This window comes from Oncorhynchus nerka, linkage group LG2 (genome assembly GCF_034236695.1).
Source record: "Oncorhynchus nerka isolate Pitt River linkage group LG2, Oner_Uvic_2.0, whole genome shotgun sequence".
Classification (NCBI taxonomy): domain Eukaryota; kingdom Metazoa; phylum Chordata; class Actinopteri; order Salmoniformes; family Salmonidae; genus Oncorhynchus; species Oncorhynchus nerka.
In genome coordinates, this window is record NC_088397.1 from 48,801,450 (window position 1) to 48,824,659 (window position 23,210).

The 23,210-nt window shown below is 42.8% G+C and overlaps 2 protein-coding genes and 1 long non-coding RNA gene across 3 annotated transcripts; 1 reads left to right on the top strand and 2 right to left on the bottom strand.

The window, feature by feature from the left end:
- Positions 1 to 320: 320 nt before the first annotated feature.
- Positions 321 to 5,281, bottom strand: LOC115136820 (uncharacterized). The gene is made up of 2 exons (XR_010465682.1): positions 5,060 to 5,281; positions 321 to 3,669 (listed from the first exon to the last, which is right to left on the bottom strand). It is a non-coding gene; the product is annotated as an uncharacterized LOC115136820 (long non-coding RNA).
- Positions 3,864 to 18,140, top strand: slc45a1 (solute carrier family 45 member 1). The gene is given in 11 exon segments (XM_029672616.2): positions 3,864 to 4,168; positions 12,422 to 12,685; positions 12,688 to 12,888; positions 13,060 to 13,152; positions 13,262 to 13,486; positions 13,725 to 14,596; positions 14,689 to 14,842; positions 15,002 to 15,178; positions 15,698 to 15,903; positions 16,128 to 16,353; positions 17,242 to 18,140. Coding segments are annotated over 10 exon segments (2,412 nt in total). The 5' UTR covers positions 3,864 to 4,168; positions 12,422 to 12,453; the 3' UTR covers positions 17,268 to 18,140.
- Positions 18,141 to 19,129: 989 nt separating this feature from the next.
- On the bottom strand, positions 19,130 to 21,881 carry si:ch211-222l21.1 (prothymosin alpha). Its single transcript, XM_029672628.2, has 5 exons — positions 21,689 to 21,881; positions 20,849 to 20,935; positions 20,378 to 20,468; positions 20,170 to 20,255; positions 19,130 to 20,035 (listed from the first exon to the last, which is right to left on the bottom strand). The coding sequence occupies exons 1-5, from the start codon at positions 21,737 to 21,739 to the stop codon at positions 19,967 to 19,969; spliced, it is 384 nt and encodes a 127-aa protein (XP_029528488.1). The 5' UTR covers positions 21,740 to 21,881; the 3' UTR covers positions 19,130 to 19,966.
- Positions 21,882 to 23,210: the final 1,329 nt, after the last annotated feature.

Here is a 23,210-nt window from a genome sequence, read left to right on the forward strand (position 1 = left end):
TTCCCCTTTTTACAGTCTTTGGGATGACTCAGCCAGGGATTGAACTCACAACCTTCCAGTCTCAGGGCCAAAACTAATCACCAGGCCACTGAGTTGTGTAGCAGTTAAGTTAAAGCATCTTAGCAATACAATGTGTTCTGTATAGCTGCCAACATTCAAGGAAATAACCACTTAATTATATAATCACTAACCAGATTACATTGCAAGAACTCAGTTCTAGAATGTTGTCATTAATGAGAATTAATCAGTCTATTGACATTCAGAATTTACTTTGTTTAGACATCCAGCCTGTATTGTAGTTTCATGACCAGAGACAAATATTGAAAAGCACAGAATTTATTCAGTCGTGCATGCAGTCTTGATTTATAAGATCCTTCCCAATATAGGATTGATATGTCAAGTGGTAAAATCCTAAATTGGCAATTAAGTTTATGGAAAATCTGCATGTGAAAATGACAGCTTAAGTATTCTACAGGTGCAATGCCATAAAGCTAAATATTCAAACCGAATCAAATGTATTTGTCACATACACATGGTTAGCAGATGTTAATGCGAGTGTAGCGAAATGCTTGTGCTTCTAGTTCCAATAATGCAGCAATAACCAACGAGTAATCTAACCTAACAATTCCAAAACTACTACCTTATACACACACGTGTAAAGGGATAAAGAATATGTACATAAAGATATGAATGAGTGATGGTACAGAATAGCATAGGCAAGATGCAGTAGATGGTATAGAGTACAGTATATCCATATGAGATGAGTAATGTAGGGTATGTAAACATTATATTAAGTAGCATTGTTTAAAGTAGCTAGTGATATATTTGACATAAATTCAGTATATAGCACATTTTTTGCATTGAAAGGCATGTGGCACTTAACATCCTGACTCTTGGCAGGTCTCTATATGTGACCGGGGGATTCCCTCTACCACATGTGAATGACTCCATGGAGCTTGTAAGTGTAGCCATGCAGCTTATCTTGGCGATTCACAATATTGACCTTGCAGATGTGGAATGCAAGTAGAGGAAGCCAGCTGTGCCCAAGCAGGTGCAGTCAGTAGAGGCCCTGTACACAGCCCTCTGTCACAGGGCTGTCACAGGTCTGGGATCCTGGGTGCCTCACTGGATGGTCTGGTGGGCACCACAGCAGTGCTGGAGGTAAAGTGTCCCTACAGTGCAAGGGACCTTACCATTGAAGAGGCAGTGAAGTAGAAGGATTTCTCTATCAAGGACAGAGGGTTTTATAGCCTCCGTGAAGACCATCTTTACTGGCACCAAGATCAGCACGAGTCTTCGCTGTGTGGACAACCAAAGCCTCCAGCACCATCCAGCATGACAACCTCTGACACTCATTTCGCTCCGCCTCCTGTCAGGACCTGTTTTCAGGGAAGGCAATGGTCCACAAATATTCCAGTTCATAAGTGGACACACTTCCCAGAAAAGGTTATATTACATACAAGTAGAGTTGCAAACATTTCCATGGGAAGACTGAGAATTTAGCTTAAAAATCACCACAAAAGTTACTTGACAGTGGACCTTTGTTGGATACACAAGCCAGTTCTAAGTCTTTGGGCATATTTTGGTTAAACTATCCCCAATTGCAACCCTGCATGTACAGTGCATTCTTCCCTCACATATACAGCTGATTATCAAGATCTTGCACTAATGAGATGCTATCGAGCCCATACTCCTACACTGTCTGAGCCAAGGACTGCATGGTTTCTGGTAAGTTTTGATTACAATACTGGGTGGGGTGAATGTATTTTATGACATACATTATTTTTTTGTTAACTAGTAAATAGCCTCCAGCAAATTGTGTTTTAATCATTTCTAACTTGTTAACAATTTCTGCTAGTTAGTTTTTGCTACCATGTGGGTTTTAGTTTGCTTGAGCCTGCTAACTGAGTGTTACTAAACCAGTTTCCATACAGGTTTCATTTTTAAAAAAAATCTTACAAAGGAGTTATTTAATCTAACCGCTTAACTAATTATCTGTACATGGAATTGTATTTGTGTTTTTTTTTTTTTTTTATCCTTTTTTTCTAATCTTTACAGGAAAATGCCACGGGGACTGATGCGTGGAGACATTTCATTCCAGCTAATATAGAAGGAAAAGCTATGTACATTTGCAAATACTGTGCCAAATCATGTGAAGAATGCAACAAAGACGTAGAATCTGGCCAATTGCATCAAATTCCCTCGCTGCTTGTTGTGAGCACTCTCTGACAAAAGTCCCTCTACTTCTTTTCGATAGCAACAGCTCATGGTCCTCCTAGAATCCAATTTTTTTAAACTCAAATGGAGGAACCTAGTCAGAAATGCTGATAATGTTTTGCTTGAGCTGTGTACATAACTGGTACACCTCTGATGCTCACAGGCAATGTGTATTGGAAGAGATTTCTGAATGTTCTTTGCCCAGCATACAACCCTCCAATCAGACTTGCTTTATCTACTCATTTGCTGGATGCAGAGTTCAATAGAGTTCAAGTGAAGGTCAAGCATATCAGAAAGCAGACTATTGCAATCTGATGGGTGATCGAATGTTTGTGGGAAAGGAATAATTAACTACATCTCCACCACTCAACCAGTATTCTATAAGAGCACAGACACACCGGTCTCTACATTGCAGATTAACTGAAGGCAATCAAATGACCTTGGACCACAGAAGGTATTTGTACTGATGACCGACAATGCTGCGAACGTGAAGGCTGCTTGGTCTAAAGTGGAGTCCAACCCTCACAACCATTGGCTGTGCTGCTCATGTATTGAATCTGTTCCTCAAGGACATCATGGCACTGAAAAGGAAACTCTACAAGAGAACCAAGGAATTGGTTCGGTATGTGATGGGTCATCAAGTTATAGCAGCAACCTACCTCACCAAGCAAAGTGAGAAGAATAAGAGCACCATATTGAAGTTCCCATAAACACCCTTTGGGGTTGTGTTGTCAAGTTTGACCGTCACCTGGAGGGGAAGGAGTCTCGCCAAGAAATGGCCACATCACAGTCTGCCGATATGGACAGCCCCATCAAGAGGATCCTTCTGGTTGAAGCATTTTGGGAGAGAGTGGTAAGCAGCCTGAAACCTATAGCAGTAGCCATTGCACGGCTTGAGACAATGCCATACTGTCTGATGTTCAGATGCTACTTGCAGGTGTAAGAAGAAATCCGTACTGCCCTGCCCACTTCACTGTTGCTCCAAGCAGAACAAACTGCAGTCCTGACATACATAAAGAAGCATGAAGCCTTCTGCCTGAAGGCCATGCACGTCACAGCATACACAGGACAGTCAATATTCCCTTTTGTTGTTCAGTGAAATCCCATGTGAAGAGTCAGCTAATTTAATTAAAGTTAATTTTGTAACCCCACATTCATTTCTCTGTTGGAAGGATTTAATCATGTCTACTTATGTTAAGGTCTGTTTCTGTCTCCATATAAATATCCAATGCAAAAATAAACATTTAAATGTATTAAATATTAATTCCCATACATTTCCATTAATTCCCATGGAAAGTGTCCACCTCTGAATATTCCCCAAAATGTGCAACCCTAAATAAGGGTAATTTACTTAACTTTCCCCATAGGCTTCAGTTGGAGTAGCTGTGATGTTTCAATTATTTCTTACCCCCTGTTTCACTTGCTGAAGGCCCCAGTCATCCCTGCCTGTATCTGACATAGTTGAAAAACAAGTGAACAATTAATAAAGACCATACACAAACAGGCTCCTAGAATAGATTATGTTACCTTGAGGTTTCGCTCAAAGCAGCCAACTGAAGTAATGTAGTTAACATAAGTTCAATCACAAAGGCTGGTCTGATATAGGGGAGGTAATCAGGAAGGTGATAGAGTCCAGGTGAGTGTCATGAGGCGCAGGTGCGTGTAACGATGGTGTCAGGTGTACGCAATGATGAGACAACTGGCGACAATGAGGAGGAGTGGGAGTAGACGTGACAACTATGTGGTTGGGACATTTCTGCTGGAATGGAAAAATGATCAGTCTAGGGTAAGTATTGCAATTAGCTACAGTATATGGCTGTACTTCTGATTCTAAAGAGGAAAGTTACAACCCTTAACCATGAGGTCACTGAGAAGGACCAACAGCAATAGGGGATCCTCTGAAAAAGCCTGAGATGTACTGGCCAGCAGACTACGATTTCCTCCAGCCCCGGTAACATTCAGGTCCTAAATCTGTGGCATGCAACATTTCACTGCTGTGTCAGGCTAATTTGGCACATTGTCTCCTATTCCAGTCTGAAAAGTACTAGCCTGATTTCCATCCCTGCTGACATGCATAACTGACTTCACACATATTAGCCATGTACAACAGATGCACTCATGGAACAAAGGCATTTGTTTTGAATGGGAAAACATTGAGCCCACAAGTCCTTTGTGAGCTAGCCAGTTAACTTTTGCTCTCCTTTCGTGTAGTCAAACTTTTCCATGTGTTAACATGCTAGCTAATGTTAGCCCACCAGGGCAGGAATATTTAGGTAACGTTTAGCTAGGTAGTTACATTAGCTCATCATTCGTGTAGTCAGAGTTTCCCCCAGACACCACGGATGGTGACATGCTAACTAGTCCACCAGGGCAGGAATATTTAACGTTAGCGTTAACATGCTATCGAATATGCCTGCTGGGAAAGTCCGACTACCCCATGGTGAGATATAGTACAACATTCGCTAATGTAGCCAACTAGCCAACCAAGGTACCTAACTTGCTAGCCCACCAGGCGATATTTAGCTAGCTGTATCCCTATCAATTATTTACACAAACAAAGGCTATCATTTACTTGTTAGGTTACTTAAAGCTTAAAGCTTGAGAGTTTGCATGGAGAAATGTGGAGTTTTTTTCCCCCACCCTGCACCTTGAGTGATTACATCAAAGCTTGGGACAGGATGTGTAGTTCTGTATGATAGCCACATTAGCGGCTAATTAGTATTACTTTTTTTGGGGGGGGGGTAATTACAGGCAAATGTATTGTTAAAAGTTTCCTTGCCCGAGAGAGATTTGCACGATTATCAAAACATCAAGCCAGAGTAAACGTACACGAAACACAGACCTTAAATGCAGTAGTTCTAAAATCCCCTATGGAAAAATGATTGGAACCATTTCCGGGTTTTACCGATAGGTTTTATGGGTATTATGACTCATACTGTGGTACTCAATAAGAGTTTGGTAGCAGCAGATGTGTGTGCGTGGATGTAGTGCATGTATGTGTTGGTGGGTGGTAGTGTGAGTTGAGTGCATGTGTGCTAATTTGCTGAGAATCAGGGCAGGTTGTCTGTCCAGTTCAAGTGTTCAGCAGTCTGATGGCTTGTAGATAACACCAGGCTCAGAGAGTTTCTATCAGACCTTGTGCTTCGATAGGGGCTGGGGTTTACAAGTTGCATAAGTTAACAAAGGTGTGGCAAGTGTTCTATTATGAAATGTTGGTGAGATCAAAGATTAACAGGAGAAGACACAGTATTGGCATCAGCTTTCATGTTGCTCATTATGGTTTATGAAAATAAAACTACTAGGCTACTGTACTTCTACCAGAGAGCATTTCTATGAAACTCCATTGCGTATTGGGCTAAAACTGTCTGGACACCACAAAAACCAAATGCAGATGTTTGTCTAGGTAGTCTGAGCCCAGGCTTATTTGTATGGTAAATGGTCGACATCGGTACTGCTTTTAACTATTAGTTATTGTTGGCAATCATTTTAAAGGTCCAATGCAGCTGTTTTTATCTCAATATAAAATCATTTCTGGGTAACAGTTAAGTACCTTACTGCTATTGTTTTCAATTGAAATATTACACAAAAAAAGAAACGACAATGGCACAGCAAAGAGCAATTTCTCAAGCAATAATTTTGCTAGGACTGTCGGGGAATGGTATGAGCGTGAAGGACAGAACTATGAACTAGACTGGCCAGCAAAACACCAAGTTGAGGACTTGTGAGGCATCTGTTTCTCAAACTAGACACTCTAATGTACTTGTCCTCTTGCTCAGTTGTGCACCGGGACCTCCCACACCTTTCTATTCTGGTTAGAGACAGTTTGTGCTGTTCTGTGAAGGGAGTAGTACACAGCGTTCTACGAGATCTTCAGATTCTTGGCAATTTCGCGCATGGAATAGCCTTAATTTCTCAGAACAAGAATAGAGTGACGAGTTTCAGAAGAAAGTTTTGTTTCTGGCCATTTTGAGCCTGTAATCGCTCCAGATACTCAACTAGTCTAAAGAAGGTTTTATTACTTCTTTAATCAGGACAACCGTTTTCAGCTGTGCTAACATAATTGCAAAAGGGTTTTCTAATGATCAATTAGCCTTTTTAAAATGATAAAGTTGGATTAGTTAACACAACGTGCCATTGGAACACAGGAGTGATAGTTGCTCATAATGGGCCTCTGTATGCCTATGTAGATATTCCATTCAAAATCAGCCATTTCCAGCTACAATAGTCATTTACAACATTAACAATGTCTACACTGTATTTCTGATCAATTTGATGTTATTTTAATGGACAAACAAATAGTTTTTTTCTTTCAGAAACAAGGACATTTCTAAGTGACCACAAACCTTTGAACGGTAGTGTAGGTAGCGGTAAAGTGGCTATGTATAGATAATAAACTGCAAGTAGCAGCAGTGTAAAAACAAAGGGGGGGGGGGGGGGGCAATGCAAATGGTCCAGGTGGCCATTTAATTAATTGTTCAGCAGTCTCATGGCTTGGGGGTAGAAGCTGTTAAGGAGTCTTTTGGACCAAGACTTGGTGCTCTGGTACCGCTTGCCGTGCAGTAGCAGAGAGAACAGTCTATGACTTGGATGACTGGAGTCCTTGACCATTTTTGGAGCCTTCCTCTGACATCGCCTAGTATAAAGTTCCTGGAGGGCAGGAAGCTTGGCCCCAGTGATGTACTGGGCTGTACGCACTACCCTCTGTAGCTCCTTAAGGTCAGACGCTGAGCAGTTGCCATACCAGGCGGTTATGTAACTGGTCAGGGTGCTCTCGATGGTGCAGCTGTAGAACGTTTTGAGGATCTGGGGACCAATGCCAAATCTTTTCAGTGTCCTGAGGGGGATAAGGTGTTGTCGTGCCCTCTTCACAACTGTCTTGGTGTGTTTGGACCATGATGGTTTGTTGGTGATGTGGACACCAAGGAACTTGAAAATCTCGACCCGCTCCACAACAGCCCTGTCGACGTGAATAGGGGGCTTGTTCGGGCCCTCCTTTTCCTGTAGTCCACGATCATCTAATTTGTCTTGCTCACGTTGAGAGGTTGTTGTCCTTGTACCACACAGCCAGGTCTCTGATCTCATCCCAATAGGCTGTCTCATTGTTGTTGGTGATCAGGCCTACCACTGTTGTCGTCAGCAAACTTAATGATGTTGTTGTGCGTGGCCATGCAGTTGTGGGCGAACAGGGAGTACAGGAGGGAATTAATCACGTACCCTCGAGGGGCCCCCGTGTTGAGGATCAGTGTGGCAGATGTGTTGTTGCCTATCCTTACCACCTGGGGGTGGCCCGTCAGGATCCAGTTTCAGGGGGAGGTGTTAAGTCCCAGGCTTGTTGGAGTAGTGATGAGCTTTGTGGGCATTATGGTGTTGAACGCTGAGCTGTAGTCAATGAACAGCATTCTCACATAGGTGTTCCTTTTGTCCAGGTGGGATAGGGTAGTGCGATTTGAGATTGTGTCATCTGTTGGAGTGGTATGCGAATTGGAGTGGGTCTAGGGTGTCCGGGAGGATGCTGTTGTGAGCCATGACCAGCCTTTCAAAGCACTTCATGGCTACTGACGTGAGTGCTACGGGGCAGTAATCATTTAGGCAGGTTACCGTCGCTTTCTTGGCCACAGGGACTATGGTGGTCTGCTTGAAACATGTAGGTATTACAGACCCGGTCATGGAGAGGTTGAAAATGTCAGTGTAGACACTTGCCAATTGGTACGCGCATGCTCTGAGTACCCGTCCTGTTAATCTGTCTGACTCCGCAGCCTTGTGAATGTTGACCTGTTTAAAGGTCTTGCTCCCATCGGCTACAGACCGCGTGATCGCACAGTCATCCGGAACAGCTGGTGCTCTCATGCATGCTTCAGTGTTGCTTGCCTCGACTCGAGCATAAAAGGCAATTCGCCCATCTGGTAGACTCGCATCACTGGGCAGCAGGTGGCTGGATTTTCCTTTGTAGTCCGTAATAGTTTGCGAGCTCTGCAACATCCGACGAGTGTCAGAGCCAGTATAGTATGATTCAATGTTAGTCCTGTATTGACACTTTGCCTGTTTGATGGTTCATCTGAGGGCATAGCGGGATTTCTTATAAGCGTCCGGATTAGTGTCCCGCTCTTTGAAAGCGGCAGCTCTAGGCTTTAGCTCTGTGTTGGTGTTGCCTGTGATCCATGACTTCTGGTTGGGATATGGTCACTGTGGGGATGATGTCATCAATGAACTTATTGATGAAGCTGAGGTGGTATACACCTCAAGGGGCGGCAGGTAGCCTAGTGGTTAGAGTGTTGGACTAGTAACTAAAAGGTTGCAAGATCGAATCCCCGAGCTGACAAGGTAAAAATCTGGCGTTCTGCCCCTGAACAAGGCAATTAACACAATGTTCCTAGGCCGTCATTGAAAATAAGAATTAGTTCTTAACTGACCTGGCTAGTTAATTAAAGATAAAATAAAATACTCCAACTGTGGTGGAAAAAAGTACTCAATAGTCATACTTGAGTAAAAGTAACGATACCTTAACTTCTTGCGTCGAGCCATCCCGGATCCGGGATGCAACGTTAACTATTCATGAAAATCGCAAATGAAATGAAATCAATATGCTAGCTCTCAAGCTTAGCCTTTTGTTAACAACACTGTCATCTCAGATTTTCAAAATATGCTTCTCAACCATAGCAAAACAAGCATTTGTGTAACAGTATTGATAGCTAGCGTAGCATTTAGCGTTAGCATTCAGCAGGCAACATTTTCACAAAAACCAGAAAAGCATTCAAATAAAATAATTTACCTTTGAAGAACTTCGGATGTTTTCAATGAGGAGACTCTGTTAGATAGCAAATATTCCGTTTTCCTGAAAGATGATTTGTTTAGGAGAAATCGCTCCGTTGTCTGCGTCACGTTTGGCTACCAAAAAAAAACAAATTCAGTCATCAAAACGCCAAACTTTTTTCCAAATGAACTCCATAATATCGACTGAAACATGGTAAACGTTGTTTAGAATCAATCCTCAAGGTGTTTTTCACATATCTCTTCGATGATATATCGTTCGTGGAAGTCTCCTCTCTCCCCTGAATCACATGGATGAATGCGTGCAGCTTGTAGATTACGCAGCAATTTCGACAAAGGACACCGGGCGGACACCTGGTAAATGTAGTCTCTTATGGCCAATCTTCCAATGATATGCCTTCAAATACGTCACAATGCTTGCAGACACCTTGGGCAAACGGCAGAACGTGTAGGCTCGTTCAGGGCGCATTCACAGCCATATAAGGAGACAATGGAAAACAGAGCCTCAAAAATTCTGCTAATTTCCTGTTTGAAGTTTCATCTTGGTTTTGCCTGTAGCATGAGTTCTGTGGCACTCACAGATAATATCTTTGCTGTTTTGGAAATGTCAGAGTGTTTTCTTTCCAAAGCTGTCAATTATATGCATAGTCGAGCATCTTTTTGTGACAAAATATTGCGCTTAAAACGGGCACGTTTTTTTAATCCAATAATGAAATAGCGCCCCCATAGCTTCAACAGGTTAATAGAAAATGACTCAAGTAAAAGTCACGCAATAGTAGTAAAGTAGTAAAATATTACTTGAGTAAAATTCTATGTATTCGGGTTTTAAATATACTTAAGTATCAAAGTAAATGGAATTGCAAACCAGAGAGCACGATTTTTATTGAGGGATATCCAGGGGAACACGCCAACACTAATTTACAATCGAAGCATTTGTGTTTAGTGAGTCCGCCAGATCAGAGGCTGTAGGGATGACCAGGGATGTTCTCTTGATAAGTGTGTGAATTGGACCATTTTCCTATCAAAATGTAACGAGTACTTTTGGGTGTGAGGGGAAAATGTATGGAGTAGAAAGTGCATTATTTCTTTAGGAATGTACTTCAGTAAAAGTTGCCAAAAATATAAATAGTAAAGTACAGACACCAAAAAAAAAAACGACTTAAGTAGTACTTTAAAGTATTTTTACTTAAGAACTTTACGCCACTGTTCCTCAATGCCATTGGATGAATCTCGGCACATATTCCAGTCTGTGCTAGCAAAACAGTCCTGTAGCACAGCATCCGCGTCATCTAACCGCTTCCGTATTGAGTGTGTCACTGAGTCACCTGCTTTAGTTTTTGCTTGTAAGCAGGAATCAGGAGGATAGAATTATGGTCAGATTTGCCAAATGGTGGGTGATGGATAGCTTTGTACGCATCTGTGTGTGGAGTAAAGGTGATCTAGACTTTTTTGTTTATTTTTATCCTCCTCTGGTTGCACATGTGACATGATGGTAGAAATGAGGTAAAGTGGATTTAAGTTTCCCTGCATTAATGTCCCCCGCCACTAGGAGCACTGCTTCTGGATGAGCATTTTCTTGTTTGCTTATGGCCTTAAAAGCTTGTTGAGTCAGGTCTTTATGCAAGCGTCGGTTTGTGGAGGTAAATAGACAGCTACGAAAAATATAAAAACTCTCTTGGTATACTGTGTGGTCTACAGCTTATCATGAGGTACTCTACCTCAGGCAAGAAATACCTCAAGACTACCTTAATATTAAACATCGCGCACCAGATGTTATTGACAAATAAACACACCCCCACACCTTGTTTTACCGGACGTAGCTGTTCTGTCTTGCAGATGCACGGAAAAAGCAGACAACTGTATATTATCCGTGTTGTCGTTCAGAAACCACTCTGTGAAATACAAGATATTACAGTTTTTAATGTCCCGTTGGTAGGATAGTCTCGAACCGAGCTCATCCAGTTTATTCTCCAGTGATTGCACATTGGCCAATAGAATTATGGTAGAAGCGGGTTACCCACTCACTGACGAATTCTCACAAGGCACCCTGATCTGAGGCCCCTGTATTTACTTACTTTCTTCATGCGAATGATGAGGATTTGGCCTTTGTCCGGGAGCAACATTATATCCTTTGGGTCAGACTCATTTAAATAAATAATATTGTCCAGTTCGAGGTGAGTAATCGCTCTTCTGCTATCCAGAAGCTCTTTTTGGTCATAAGAGACATAAACATGATGTACAAAATAAGCTACAAACAACACGAAAAAACACACAAAATAGCACAATTGCTTAGTAGGCCATAAAACGGCGTCCACCCCCTCCAGTGCCATTCTTCCAACCTCATAGTGTGGATATATATATATATTTAACACAGGCAGTCATGTTTTTGACTGCACTGGGCCTTTAAATATGGATGACGCTAACTTCATATGCATTGGTGCTGAGGCTGCAGGTCTACCAAGAACCAAGCGCAGGGAACAGGAGGGGTGATGGTGACGTCACGGGTGAGGGACGGGAAGGGAGAGAGAGGGGGAAGGAAAAGGGACGGAGGATAAAGAAGGGAGATGACTGCATCTAAGGGAAAAAAAGCATATTTCTCTCATCCAACGTAAATATTCTAAATCATAAATATGATTGACTTGTTTACTAACAGAGAATACTGAAATAAATGACAGAGAAACGGTGATAAGGTAATTTCTTTAACGTTTCAATTTGCACGCTCTGCCCTGTCTAAGACCATGTGTTAATTTGATTGTATAATCTTCACCTTGACTCGAGAACAAAAATGTTTTCAAGTCGACGAGCATAACGTCGATGACAATTAGAAAATAAATGATGACAAACCAAACCTATCAAGCCGTAGTCACATGCCAAGCATGTTTAATGTTTAAGGACGTGTGTTTCACAAATAAATAATGTGTAGCCTTGCATGTTAAAACGTATTATTTGAGACGATTTGTGCCAATGGCTTTTTATAGCTCCTACGCATCCGATTAGCTTGTAACATGGGCAAAATACACCCATGAAAAATCTAAACGGAAAAAGCCACGGTGAGAGACGATGCCGCATACCACACTGCTGTACTAGAGCACATGGGTTTTGTGCACATCAACATGCACATTTGTTGCAGTGCGTCTTGCCCATGAGGAGTATAGTGCCATCATAGGCTGGCAGTGGCCTTACCGCCTGTTACCTTGGTGTCTACTATTCCTCTCCTGTTTTACAGTACTAGCCATATGAGCAGATGTTACCTTGAGTGTCCTCTAAAAGTAGCTTGCCAAAGCTACTAATACTTTATGGATGTAATTACTGCAATTCTGTTATTGATATGCCTCCTTACATCCTTACAGTACAGTCTTCCTCCTCATACAATGGTACATTTATCTTTTGAACTTTAATGTGATTGCATTTTGATCAATGAATGAGAATCTCCTAGTGTGTCCAGAGTAAACTGGGCCCAGCAGAGTGATGTCATCTCCAGGAATGGGCACCCCCAGTGACCCCCTGTTGGCCAGCCCAGGAGGGAGGTCATCAGAGAGGTCATTGGGTGCCACAAATGATGGCCTCTGGAGGAGCTCCATGGCCAAGACCGTCAGCTTCCCATCGTCTACCACACGCCTCCTGAGTCACCGTGCCAACAACTTCCAGAGACACCCGAAGCGGCGGAAGCTGATCAGACCGTCCCCACCCCCCCCGCCCAACACCCCTGCCCCCTAGATCAGCTGGACCTCAGTGAGATGCCCCCTCGCCGCACCTTCCCTGAGCTGCTCTTCAACGGCTGTGTCCTGTTTGGCATTGAGTTCAGCTACGCCATGGAGACGGCCTATGTCACCCCTGTCCTGCTACAGATGGGTCTGCCCGAAGAGTTCTACAGCCTGGTGTGGTTCATCAGTCCTATATTGGGTAATGAAGTGGCTGGGAGAGATGAAGTAGATACAGAAAGTCCTGTTTGATTAGATAAAGATAATGCATAACTGTGCTTTGAATAGTAGAGTTAGATTATATTGCTGTTCCCATCAGCATTGCCCATTTGAGTGCCACTAAATCCTTCTAATTTCTCCCCATGGTTTTTAGGATTCCTGGTCCAGCCTCTCCTAGGAGCTTGGAGTGATCGTTGTACATCCCGCTTTGGCCGTCGGAGACCGTTTATTTTAGCCTTGGCTATTGGTAAGGAATATTCTGTCTTGCAAGGCTCTCCCTCCTCTGGTGAAACTCTGTTCCAGTTTTTAACTAATATTCTAGTCCTGAAGTGGAGTTCTCTGTTTTAACTTTGTAGGAGCTCTGCTTGGTTTGACAATGGTGCTGAATGGGCGAGACATTGGAGCTGCGGTGGCAGACACAGCAACCAATCACAAGTGGGGCATCATACTAACTATTTGTGGAGTGGTTCTGATGGACTTCTGTGCGGACTCGGCAGATAATCCCAGCCACGCCTACATGATGGACGTGTGCCTGCCAGAGGACCAGGACCGTGGCCTCAATATTCACGCACTGCTGGCAGGTTAGAGACCACTGTATGCACTACCTACTGGTCAGTCAGGGAATGCTATACACTACTGGCTGGCTATAACTCACCACTGGTAGGTGAGACAGTAAAATGTACATATAAAACACTTCTGACAATGTAGAGTTAAACAAAACATATAAAATAAGTCTAAGATGTGAAAGTGATAGCATAATCAATGTCACTGATATGATGACCAGTTCTATGATGATTATGTCCCACACACTCTATGCAGGCCTGGGTGGTGGATTCGGGTACATCGTGGGTGGAATTAACTGGGACCACACTGAGTTTGGGAGGTCAATGGGAGGTCAACTTCGAGTCATCTACATGTTCACCAGTGTCACATTGGTCATTGCCACGTGCATGACCCTCAACAGCATCCCAGAGCGGCCCCTGCCAAAGACGCAGCCTCAGAAGAACACTAAAAACTCTCTAAAGAGCCCCATCCTCCCTCTGCCTCCCTCTCCCCCCGTCCCTCCGGGGGCAAGCCTGGGATTGGAGGAGGAAGAGGCAGAGGAGAGGATTTATAGCTACCAGTTCTCTGAACCCTGCCCCTCAAACCCTAATCCTATGGCACACTCCTGTAGTGCCAATGCACGCCTCTGTGCCGGCCTCACCAGCCCCATCTCCCCCCTCAGCCCCCTTACTCCTAAATATGGCAGCTTTATCAGTCGGGATAACTCTCTCACTGGCGTCAATGAGTTCGCCTCATCCCTGGGAACCTCCTATATAGACAGTGTGCTCATCGACTGCTACACCGGACAGCCATCCCCACAGCCCCTTGACCAGGACACTGCAGCCCGACCACTGCCTCCAGGGGACACCCCACCTCCCCAGGGATCTCAGCCTGGAACTGGGTCACAGTCTGGAGCAGTAGCCCAGGCTGGAGCACTAACCGTGGCTGGGACAGTGGCCCTGGCTGGGGCAGGATCCCAGGCCGGGGCTCAGGCCGGGGAGGCTCAGATTGAGGCAGGGTCCCATCGAGGTTCGTCCGCTGGTATCCTGAAGCGCCCTCAGAGCCTTGCGCTTGTGGAGGAGCCAATGGTGATCCAGAGTGAAGGGCTGGAAAATGGCTGCAGAAGAACCGTGACCTTCAGTCAGCAGGTCAGCCTGGAGTTTAATTCCTCTGATTAGTTTAACAAATCATCATGTTGAGATAATTAATGTTTCTGATTCTTCTTCCTCCTGTAATAAAGGTGGCAAACATTCTGCTGAATGGGGTGCGCTATGAGAGTGACCTGAGTGAAAATGTGGAGACAGCAGATTCACAGATGTCAATGAGGCTACTGTGTATCGCCATCTACAGGATGCCTCCGTCACTGCGCAGCCTATGCACTAACCATTTCTTGGGTGAGTCTTGTCACTCGTGTGCTTGTTTTATTGTCTGTACGCCCACTAAGGTTGCGGTGACATCATCACTGATGATTTTAACCTATCTGTACTCCAGTGGAAGCTGTGAGTATGTCTATGTAAACATGAGCCATCTGCCACCCTGTCTTGATCCTATAGGTTGGCTGTCCTTTGAGGGCATGCTGCTGTTCTACACTGACTTCATGGGGGAGGTAGTGTTTGATGGAGACCCCAGAGCACCACATGACTCTGAGGCCTACCAACGCTACAATGCTGGGGTCAGCATGGGCTGCTGGGGCATGTGCATCTATGCATTCAGTGCTGCCTTTTACTCAGGTGAGTCCTACACACACACACCAGTACACTCATAAACAAAAAAAGAAAAACGCATTTTTAAATACTTTATTTGAATCCACAAATCACATTACTTTCAAGAAGGATTCAAACATTTCAAAGGTCTTTGTATGCATGGACACTTAAAGATACAGAAAACACCCTGTTCCCCAAACAGCTAGACAGCAAAGTACTGTGAGCCTACATACATTGCAGAGACTGCCAAATATCAGTGATACTAACTGTCCGAGGCCACTGTCCGTGGCCAGTGGGACCTTATGGACTGACGGAGGAGGAGGAAGGCTCTGCCTAACTGCCGCATCGTCACTGTTGAGCATTTTCAGCGGATTATTCAGTCTGGTAGCAAGTGTAAATCCACTCGACATTCCACACACTCACAAAAACACAGAAATAGAACACACACCTCACACAACATCCATCATTTAGATTCTTTATCAGATATAGTTGTTTTACAGGCTTTCCCCTTCTGTTATCTTCCTCTCCTCTTGTTTCTATTCATAGCCATACTGGAGAAGCTGGAGGAGCGTTTTTCCCTCCGCTCTCTCTATTTCTTTGCCTACCTGGCGTTTGGCCTTGGCACGGGCCTTGCTACACTCTCCACCAACCTCTATGTGGTGCTGTCGCTCTGTGTCACCTACGGGGTGCTCTTCTCCTCTCTGTGCACACTGCCTTACTCTCTGCTGTGTGAATACTACCAGAGCCCACAGGTTAGTGAATATGAATGGGTATACACCGACTATAACACATAAATGTGAACATATTATATAATGTTCTGAATTGGATTTTTGTGAAAGTATTTTATACAGTATTGGTCAAGTGTTTTGATATAGCACAGTACTGTCTTTTTATAGATTTATTTATAAAAATGTGTTTGTTGTAAAAGTGTTCACAGTATCAATCATACATGTGCCATCTCTCTCCGTTTGTGTAGTTCTGTGGCTCGTCAGAGGAAGGGACCAGGAGAGGGATGGGGGTGGACATCTCTCTGCTCAGCTGCCAGTACTTCCTAGCTCAGATCATAGTCTCCGTGGCGATGGGACCTCTGACCTCGCTGGTGGGCGGGGCCCAGGGAGTGATGTACTTTTCTAGCGCGATGTCATTCGTGGGCTGTCTGTACTCCTCCCTCTGCGTGGTGTACCACCTGCCCCCCCCTGAGGGTGAGCCTTCCGAAAGTGAGGCCCAGCCACTACTGGTGCACATTTAGACCCCCCCTTGTCTCACACTGCACTACACACTATCACACTGCAGCCTTCTGTCACAACGCACACCGCGTATAGCCTACACACCCTGTGTCTCCCTGCAAAGCACATACAATACTGTACTCTCTCGCACTACTTAGCATAGCTCCTCTTAGAGCTTAGACTGACAGAGGCCACCGTTCTGCGGTGTCAGTGTGTTATAGTGTGTCCATGTATTTCTCTCCCATAATTTCCACTAAAAAGCGGCACTTATGTTAATTTTGCGCGTGCCTAAATAATTACGGCCCTACAGCTCCTATTCCCCAGGACATCAGGAAAAAAAAAAAAAAAATCTTTGAAGGGGTTAATTGTTTTGGCCTCGCCTAATATATGCATGCGCTGTAGCCTCAATGCCCTGCATCTTCTGTTTTGGTCTGATGTCCGAGGGAATGTCTACCTGCCTGTTTCTCTGTCAGCACACTATCATCCCACTGTAGGCAGGCTTAGGGACTGTCTGAATGTGTCACCAATGACCTTTTGCTTGAAGCCCTGAATTCATGTAAACACAGTAGCATATCTACAGTACATTTACACACACATGCAAGCCATAGGACCACCCTCACTCAATGTAGTTTGTACTATGTTAACAATAAAGAGCCAAACTGTGCCTCTGAGGTTTTACATCTTTCACACAAGGCACTCAGATTATTATGGTCATTATGTATTACCATTTTGACTTGACACTCACTAATGCGTTTACAAACATACACAGAGATGGACCCTTTACTAAGCCATGGACATCACTCTGTCCTTTCACCTTGCTCCTGGCGTGACTGTTGTAATGACAGTGATTCTTGTCATTACCAGGAAGAGAAGTTGAAACTGGGGTGTGATTCGGCATTCCATCGGAAACCGAACAAAAAAGAAGAACAACAAAACTGTTGTTTTGGTGGCGAGAAAGAATTCAGGAAGATGCATGTGAACTATGCTTAAGATGGCGCTGTACAACTTTGAGAGGGAAGACTTTTGGGTTCATATTTGCCATCAGCAAGTGCTTATTTTCACCGCTAAGGCGCATGCTTTAGTTAAGGTTTAGGCTTGTTTCACCACACGACCCAAACTGGCTCACTGGAGTGACCCTCTCACATTTGGGTTAGTTATCCAGTCTCATCACACGCTGCTGCATTTATTCACTTAATTCATTTGATTATAAACAGCTCAAATAACATTTCATCTTCCATGTAATCAGCCAATTATAAAACATTGGTGAAATCATAATTACTTTTCAATTGAGAAAATCTATGACAGGCTACAAAAACTTGCTCGGCATTGCTTACCTTGAACATCACTTAGTTGACACCGAGACTGTTTCCAGGCATTTTTTTAAATGAATTAACAATAACTCATGCCTGCGTTCAGCTTCATTTGTAAGTTTCACTAAAATGCCCACCACCGTGAAACACCCCACTGTCATGAGTCATCTAGAGCTGATGCCTCAGTGGAATGTTGATCAGGGTCTACCACTAAAGCCTCCATAACAGACTGGACACGTGCCATGATGTCATGTTTCTGACTGGTTTCTTTTGAGAAAACAGCAACTGTATGGATCATCATGCTGTTGCAACTTGCTTCAATTCAACACAACATTTCTAGTATTTTACAATAAAGTGTTTTCTCATGTTCTTCATCCTTAATTCCAATATTAACTGTATTACTGTAACAGCTACTTTAGGGTTGAGTTCAATTAAAAATGAAAATTTTTACTTTTTGGGCTATTGTCCTTTTTTATAAAGCTCACTATCTCAGAACTTCACACATCTTAGAGGTCTCCTCTATGCAGATAATTATGCATATGTGTACTTTAGGCTTAATTTCCTTTTAAAAATATTGGTATTAGATTTACAGCTATGTAATCTTCATAACTGGACATTATCAGAAAACCTCTATCCCCATGGGGGTTCTATCAAATAAAAACGATTCTCAAAAATCAATTATACCCTGAATTGACCTACAGTACCAGTTTACACCACTAGATGGGTCTAAACTGCAACACGTCAGGACTTCAATTGATTGACGTGTAGTGTAGTTCTATGGAGAGAAAAAGAGAGGCCAAAATCCAGATGACAAGATTCACCCCTTTCCCAGTTACAAAATCATCTTGGGAATTACTCCCATCCATATTCAGTCTTAAGTCAACTGACATCAGATACTTTACATGGCTAGGACTGTTTTAATTGAAAGCATCCCTTATTTCATTGTTAACACTAGTGTTAGGCACAATTGTAATTTGGTGTTAACAGTGTAAAGCATCTGACATGGCAATTCCACCACTAACCTAATTTTCATTATCTCCAGCACAATACCAGTGTCTACATGTGTTTAACAGCGCATTTCTGTTTTGTAGAAAAAAGTTACAAAATTCGACCCGATGATATCAGGTTAAAGCAATGATTTTTAAAACCCTGAGACTTGTAGTGACGTGGGGAGCAAGAAAATATCCTCTCTATGGCTAGAAACTCATGGCAGGGTTTGACATTTAATTTTTAACTTTGAAATCTACCCTGTGACGTCACAGAGAAGCGCTTTTTAGGACCTTAACCGCAGACCATGGAAAAGTACCGTTTACAGATATGTAGACACTAGTATGGCACTGGAGATCATGAATAAGAGGTTGAAAAGTGGCAGAATTGCCCTTTAAACAGAGGTGAAATATCCAGCACATTTAACAACAGCGTATGCAAAAACAAAACCATGGTTAAAAAGACAAGACTGACTTATTTAATCATCAACAACCAGAATATACAAAGCAGTGGCCGAAGCAACCAAATAGCAATCATGAAATATAACTGCACTATAAGAGAAAGAACACTAGATTGGGAATGTTGTTCTGATAAAGACCATTGTAACACAATTTGAGTCAACCAGACAAAAAATAACTGAAAATGAAACAGAAAAACAGTATCTTGGGTACAAACTTGTTTTAAAATGCATACAAAACATATGACCAATGCCTTAAGAATTAACAGGGGGTAATTAACATTGCAGAAGCCAGACCCCTAAACAGGATCAAGCCATCTTTGATCACGGAGGTGTTCTTTTATTTGTGCCATTGTTGTGTTAACAGATCAGTCAGACAAAGGATTAACTACTAGCAGCAGCACTAAACAAAAGGTATTAAAAAAGCCTGAACTAATAATGCTAACAATAGTCCATTAGCCCCTGCTTAAAACTTATCTTTGGTCTTTAGTGAGTCTGAGGTCACCTTGAAAATGTGGAGAAGGGTGCAGCTGCCTGCCTGAATCAACTGGTCAGCAGTAACAAAGTAGAGAATGTGCTTAACTCATACAGACACAAACTAACATACTGATAAAACAGCATGGATCCTATTTGCACAAGTTTTTCTTTGCGTAAGAAACCAATAAATAACATCTTATAAAAAAAGGGAGGAGGCCACTATGTTTAAGGACTCCAGTGCAATGTAATATCTTGGGGGCAAACAAAATCTGTAAAACATACATAAAGCACAAGCTCTACAAGGTGAAGTTGACAACGTCATGTAGACAGAGCTGCAGAAGAGTACAGACGGAGTGTTCTAGGCCTCCACTTCAGCTTCCTTTGAGTCATCGTTTTCTGTTTTCTGTTTTTTTGTTTCCCCTTGTTCCTGAGGGCAAACATAAACATTTTTTAAGTGAGAAGAGAACTTAGTGGCCAGATATAAAACAGTAATAAAGATGGTTCAACTTTTATTGTGAGACTATTGTATATTGACGGTTTTAAAATCGGACAAAACTGTACCTCCTCCTCAGCTGGGCGCTTCACAGGGTGGTCAACCTCCTCATCAGCAGCTTCTTCTGCATCTTCTTCTGCATCCTCTCCCTCTCCTGTAATCACATTCATATATGAAGTAAAAACATGGGCTTCAAGCACCTCACATGTATCAAATAACCATTAAACATGTAATTTTTTTATCCAGCTGTTAGTCCAAAGAGGGACATGAATTTACCATCCTCTTCAACCTCTGGAGTTACTTCAGAATGAATTGCACCATTTGTCTTCTCCTTTGCACCATTTGTCTCCTCTGCACCATTTGTGTGCTAGAGGGAAGGAATCGAAGAATGACCAACTTTAATATTTCACATAAATGTGGGTTAATTGTATGCATGAGTGATAAGGAATTTCTTTCAGAAAAGTATTCTGAAAAAGTTAACCCAAGAGTTACAGCCAACACGCTTCAGAGTTAAAACAGGGCACATGTTGCAGTTTATACTTAATTCCCCCTGAGAATAAGGAAAGGGAATGCAATGACGTCCAACACATGTCTTAAGAAACATTTGTGCCATTTCACAAAATAAACAAAGAGTAGTGAATGGGGGTGGGGTAGTTGGGGCTGAGTCTGGGGACACCTGTATGAGGATGGCGTCAAGACAAAAGGCCATGAGGCTCCCAAGGAAATAAACTTCGGCATCCAACTCACTGTTTCATTGCCAGGTGCGTCCCCACTGCCGTTCTCCTTCTTCTCCACCATCACCTCCTCGGCAACCTCTTTCTTCTCTTTAAGCTCCTAAAAATACGTTATTCTTGGTTGTCTCACTGACACAACTGAAGCATGTCCACCACGATGTGGCCATATACTCGTCGCCATCTTTAATTCGGATGGTTAAAATTGTAGTAACCTTTCTACATATCTCCAGTATTTACTAGCGGCGCATGCCCGACCACTGCCAAAGTGCACACAACGGAAGGCATCGGGAACTAGCATCGCTGTTCCCTACGAGAAAGATAAGCGTGCACACTCCTCTCGCACTGTGAAAGATTAACGTTATCCCTTCCCGCCATCGCGCAACAGTGTAGCTCGAGCGCATTCAATTTGAGGTGCTTTTTTTAGCTAACGTTTACTAACTAGTAATAACTTAAACTTACTACAGTAGCCACATTGCAAATGTAACGATAAAACTAGCTGGTTAGGAAAGTTAGTCACAGGCCAAGTCGCCAATAGTTTAAGTTAAATGTCACGTGCTGAAGTACAGTGGAAAGTCCTTTCTTGCAAAATCAAAACAACGCAGTAATCAATGTAGTACTACTAATGGAGCTAGCGAAGTTATTGAACAGGTTAAATAGCTAACTAAATGTTTGAGAAATACATACTATGTTTCAGCCATTGACAGTGACTAACATTAATGTTAGCTAGCTACTTGGTTATTATTACACGGCTGGCTACTGTAGCTTGCTATTACAGCTCAAGTTAGCTAGCTGGTGTTCATGCAGGCTTAGCTGAAGAGTAAAGTTGTTAGCTAGTCAAATTAATCAAACTCACCTTTGCTGAAATCTCGGTGGTTGTGGTCGTCTCTACTGCGGTATCAGCCATAGCTAGTTTAATTTAAGGGTATAATATGCTTCCGAAATAAATACTTTGTTTGATGTTTATGGCAGTGATATAAGCCTGTTTCAATGACACGCTGAGGAGAGAGTTATGAACACCAGCGACATCTGTTAGGCTCAACTGTAGTCCATTAGTTAGAATGGAGACGGTCGATCTAAAACGTAATTGGACAATCTAAAGTAACAAACACGCTAAAGCGGTTCTTATTGGACAGATTGTTGTCAATCTTCCGAATTGGAGCCCGATTATCAAGCTCCTCCCAGCTGTCCTTCTCCTAATTGGTTGAAAATGTAAAGCGTGCACTCTGATGTAAAGCATAAAGAAAGTGTTCATGTGATAACATTAAATTATTTAAATTGAAAGTATTTTAGGGATATTAACATTGTTATTTTCTCTCATGAATTACATTTGACATTTTAATGGTGTTTAATGTAAGCAATAGCCTATTCTAAGAACGTGCTTGAAGTGCACGTTGATGAATGCAGTTCCTTTGTGTGACTGCAAGCATTCCCTACATTCAAAAACAACAACATTTTTATAATTAATGCTGTTGCCAATTGTAGTTATTTCTTGTCTTGATTTTGACATATTTGTATTCAAAACAAGTTGTCCTTGATTTCGTCCATCTAGAAGCATGTGTAAAGCCCTGGTAGAGACTCTAATCCCTTTGTCTTCAGTGCCTAAGTATCAAATTACAGCACAAAGATAACATGATGTGAAACCATTTACTAACTAAACCACACCTCTTGCCTCGGTTAGACTTCTCTATTTTAAACATGAAGGTCAGGAACACAGTGCCTCGTATGAAAAAAATGAGAAGGAGGCTTTTGTATTTGAATACAATAGCTAGCCTACATAAGCCTATTACAAGCAAGCCAGTAAGCTACCTACACTTATTCGCTGTGTCTGTGACTGTCTGTGTAATATGAAATATCTGAACTGTAAAGCACGAATGGTGATCCATGTGAATGTTAACCATTGCAATTCTTGGGCCAGAGTAATAATTGGGAAACAAGCAGCATGTCTAGTCAAATGCATTTAGAAAGCCCTTCTTACATCAGCTGATATCTCAAAGTGCTGTACAGGAACCCAGCCTAAAACCCCAAACAGCAAGCAATGCAGGTGTAGAAGCACGGTGGCTAGGAAAAACTCCCTAGAAAGGCCAAAACCTAGGAAGAAACCTAGAGAGGAACCAGGCTATGTGGGGTGGCCAGTCCTCTTCTGGCTGTGCCGGGTGGAGATTATAACAGAACATGGCCAAGATGTTCAAATGTTCATAAATGACCAGCATGGTCGTATAATAATAAGGCAGAACAGTTGAAACTTTAGTAGCAGCACGGTCAGGTGGACTGGGGACAGCAAGGAGTCATCATGTCAGGTAGTCCTGGGGCATGGTCCTAGGGCTCAGGTCCTCCGAGAGAGAGAAAGAAAGAGAGAATTAGAGAGAGCATATGTG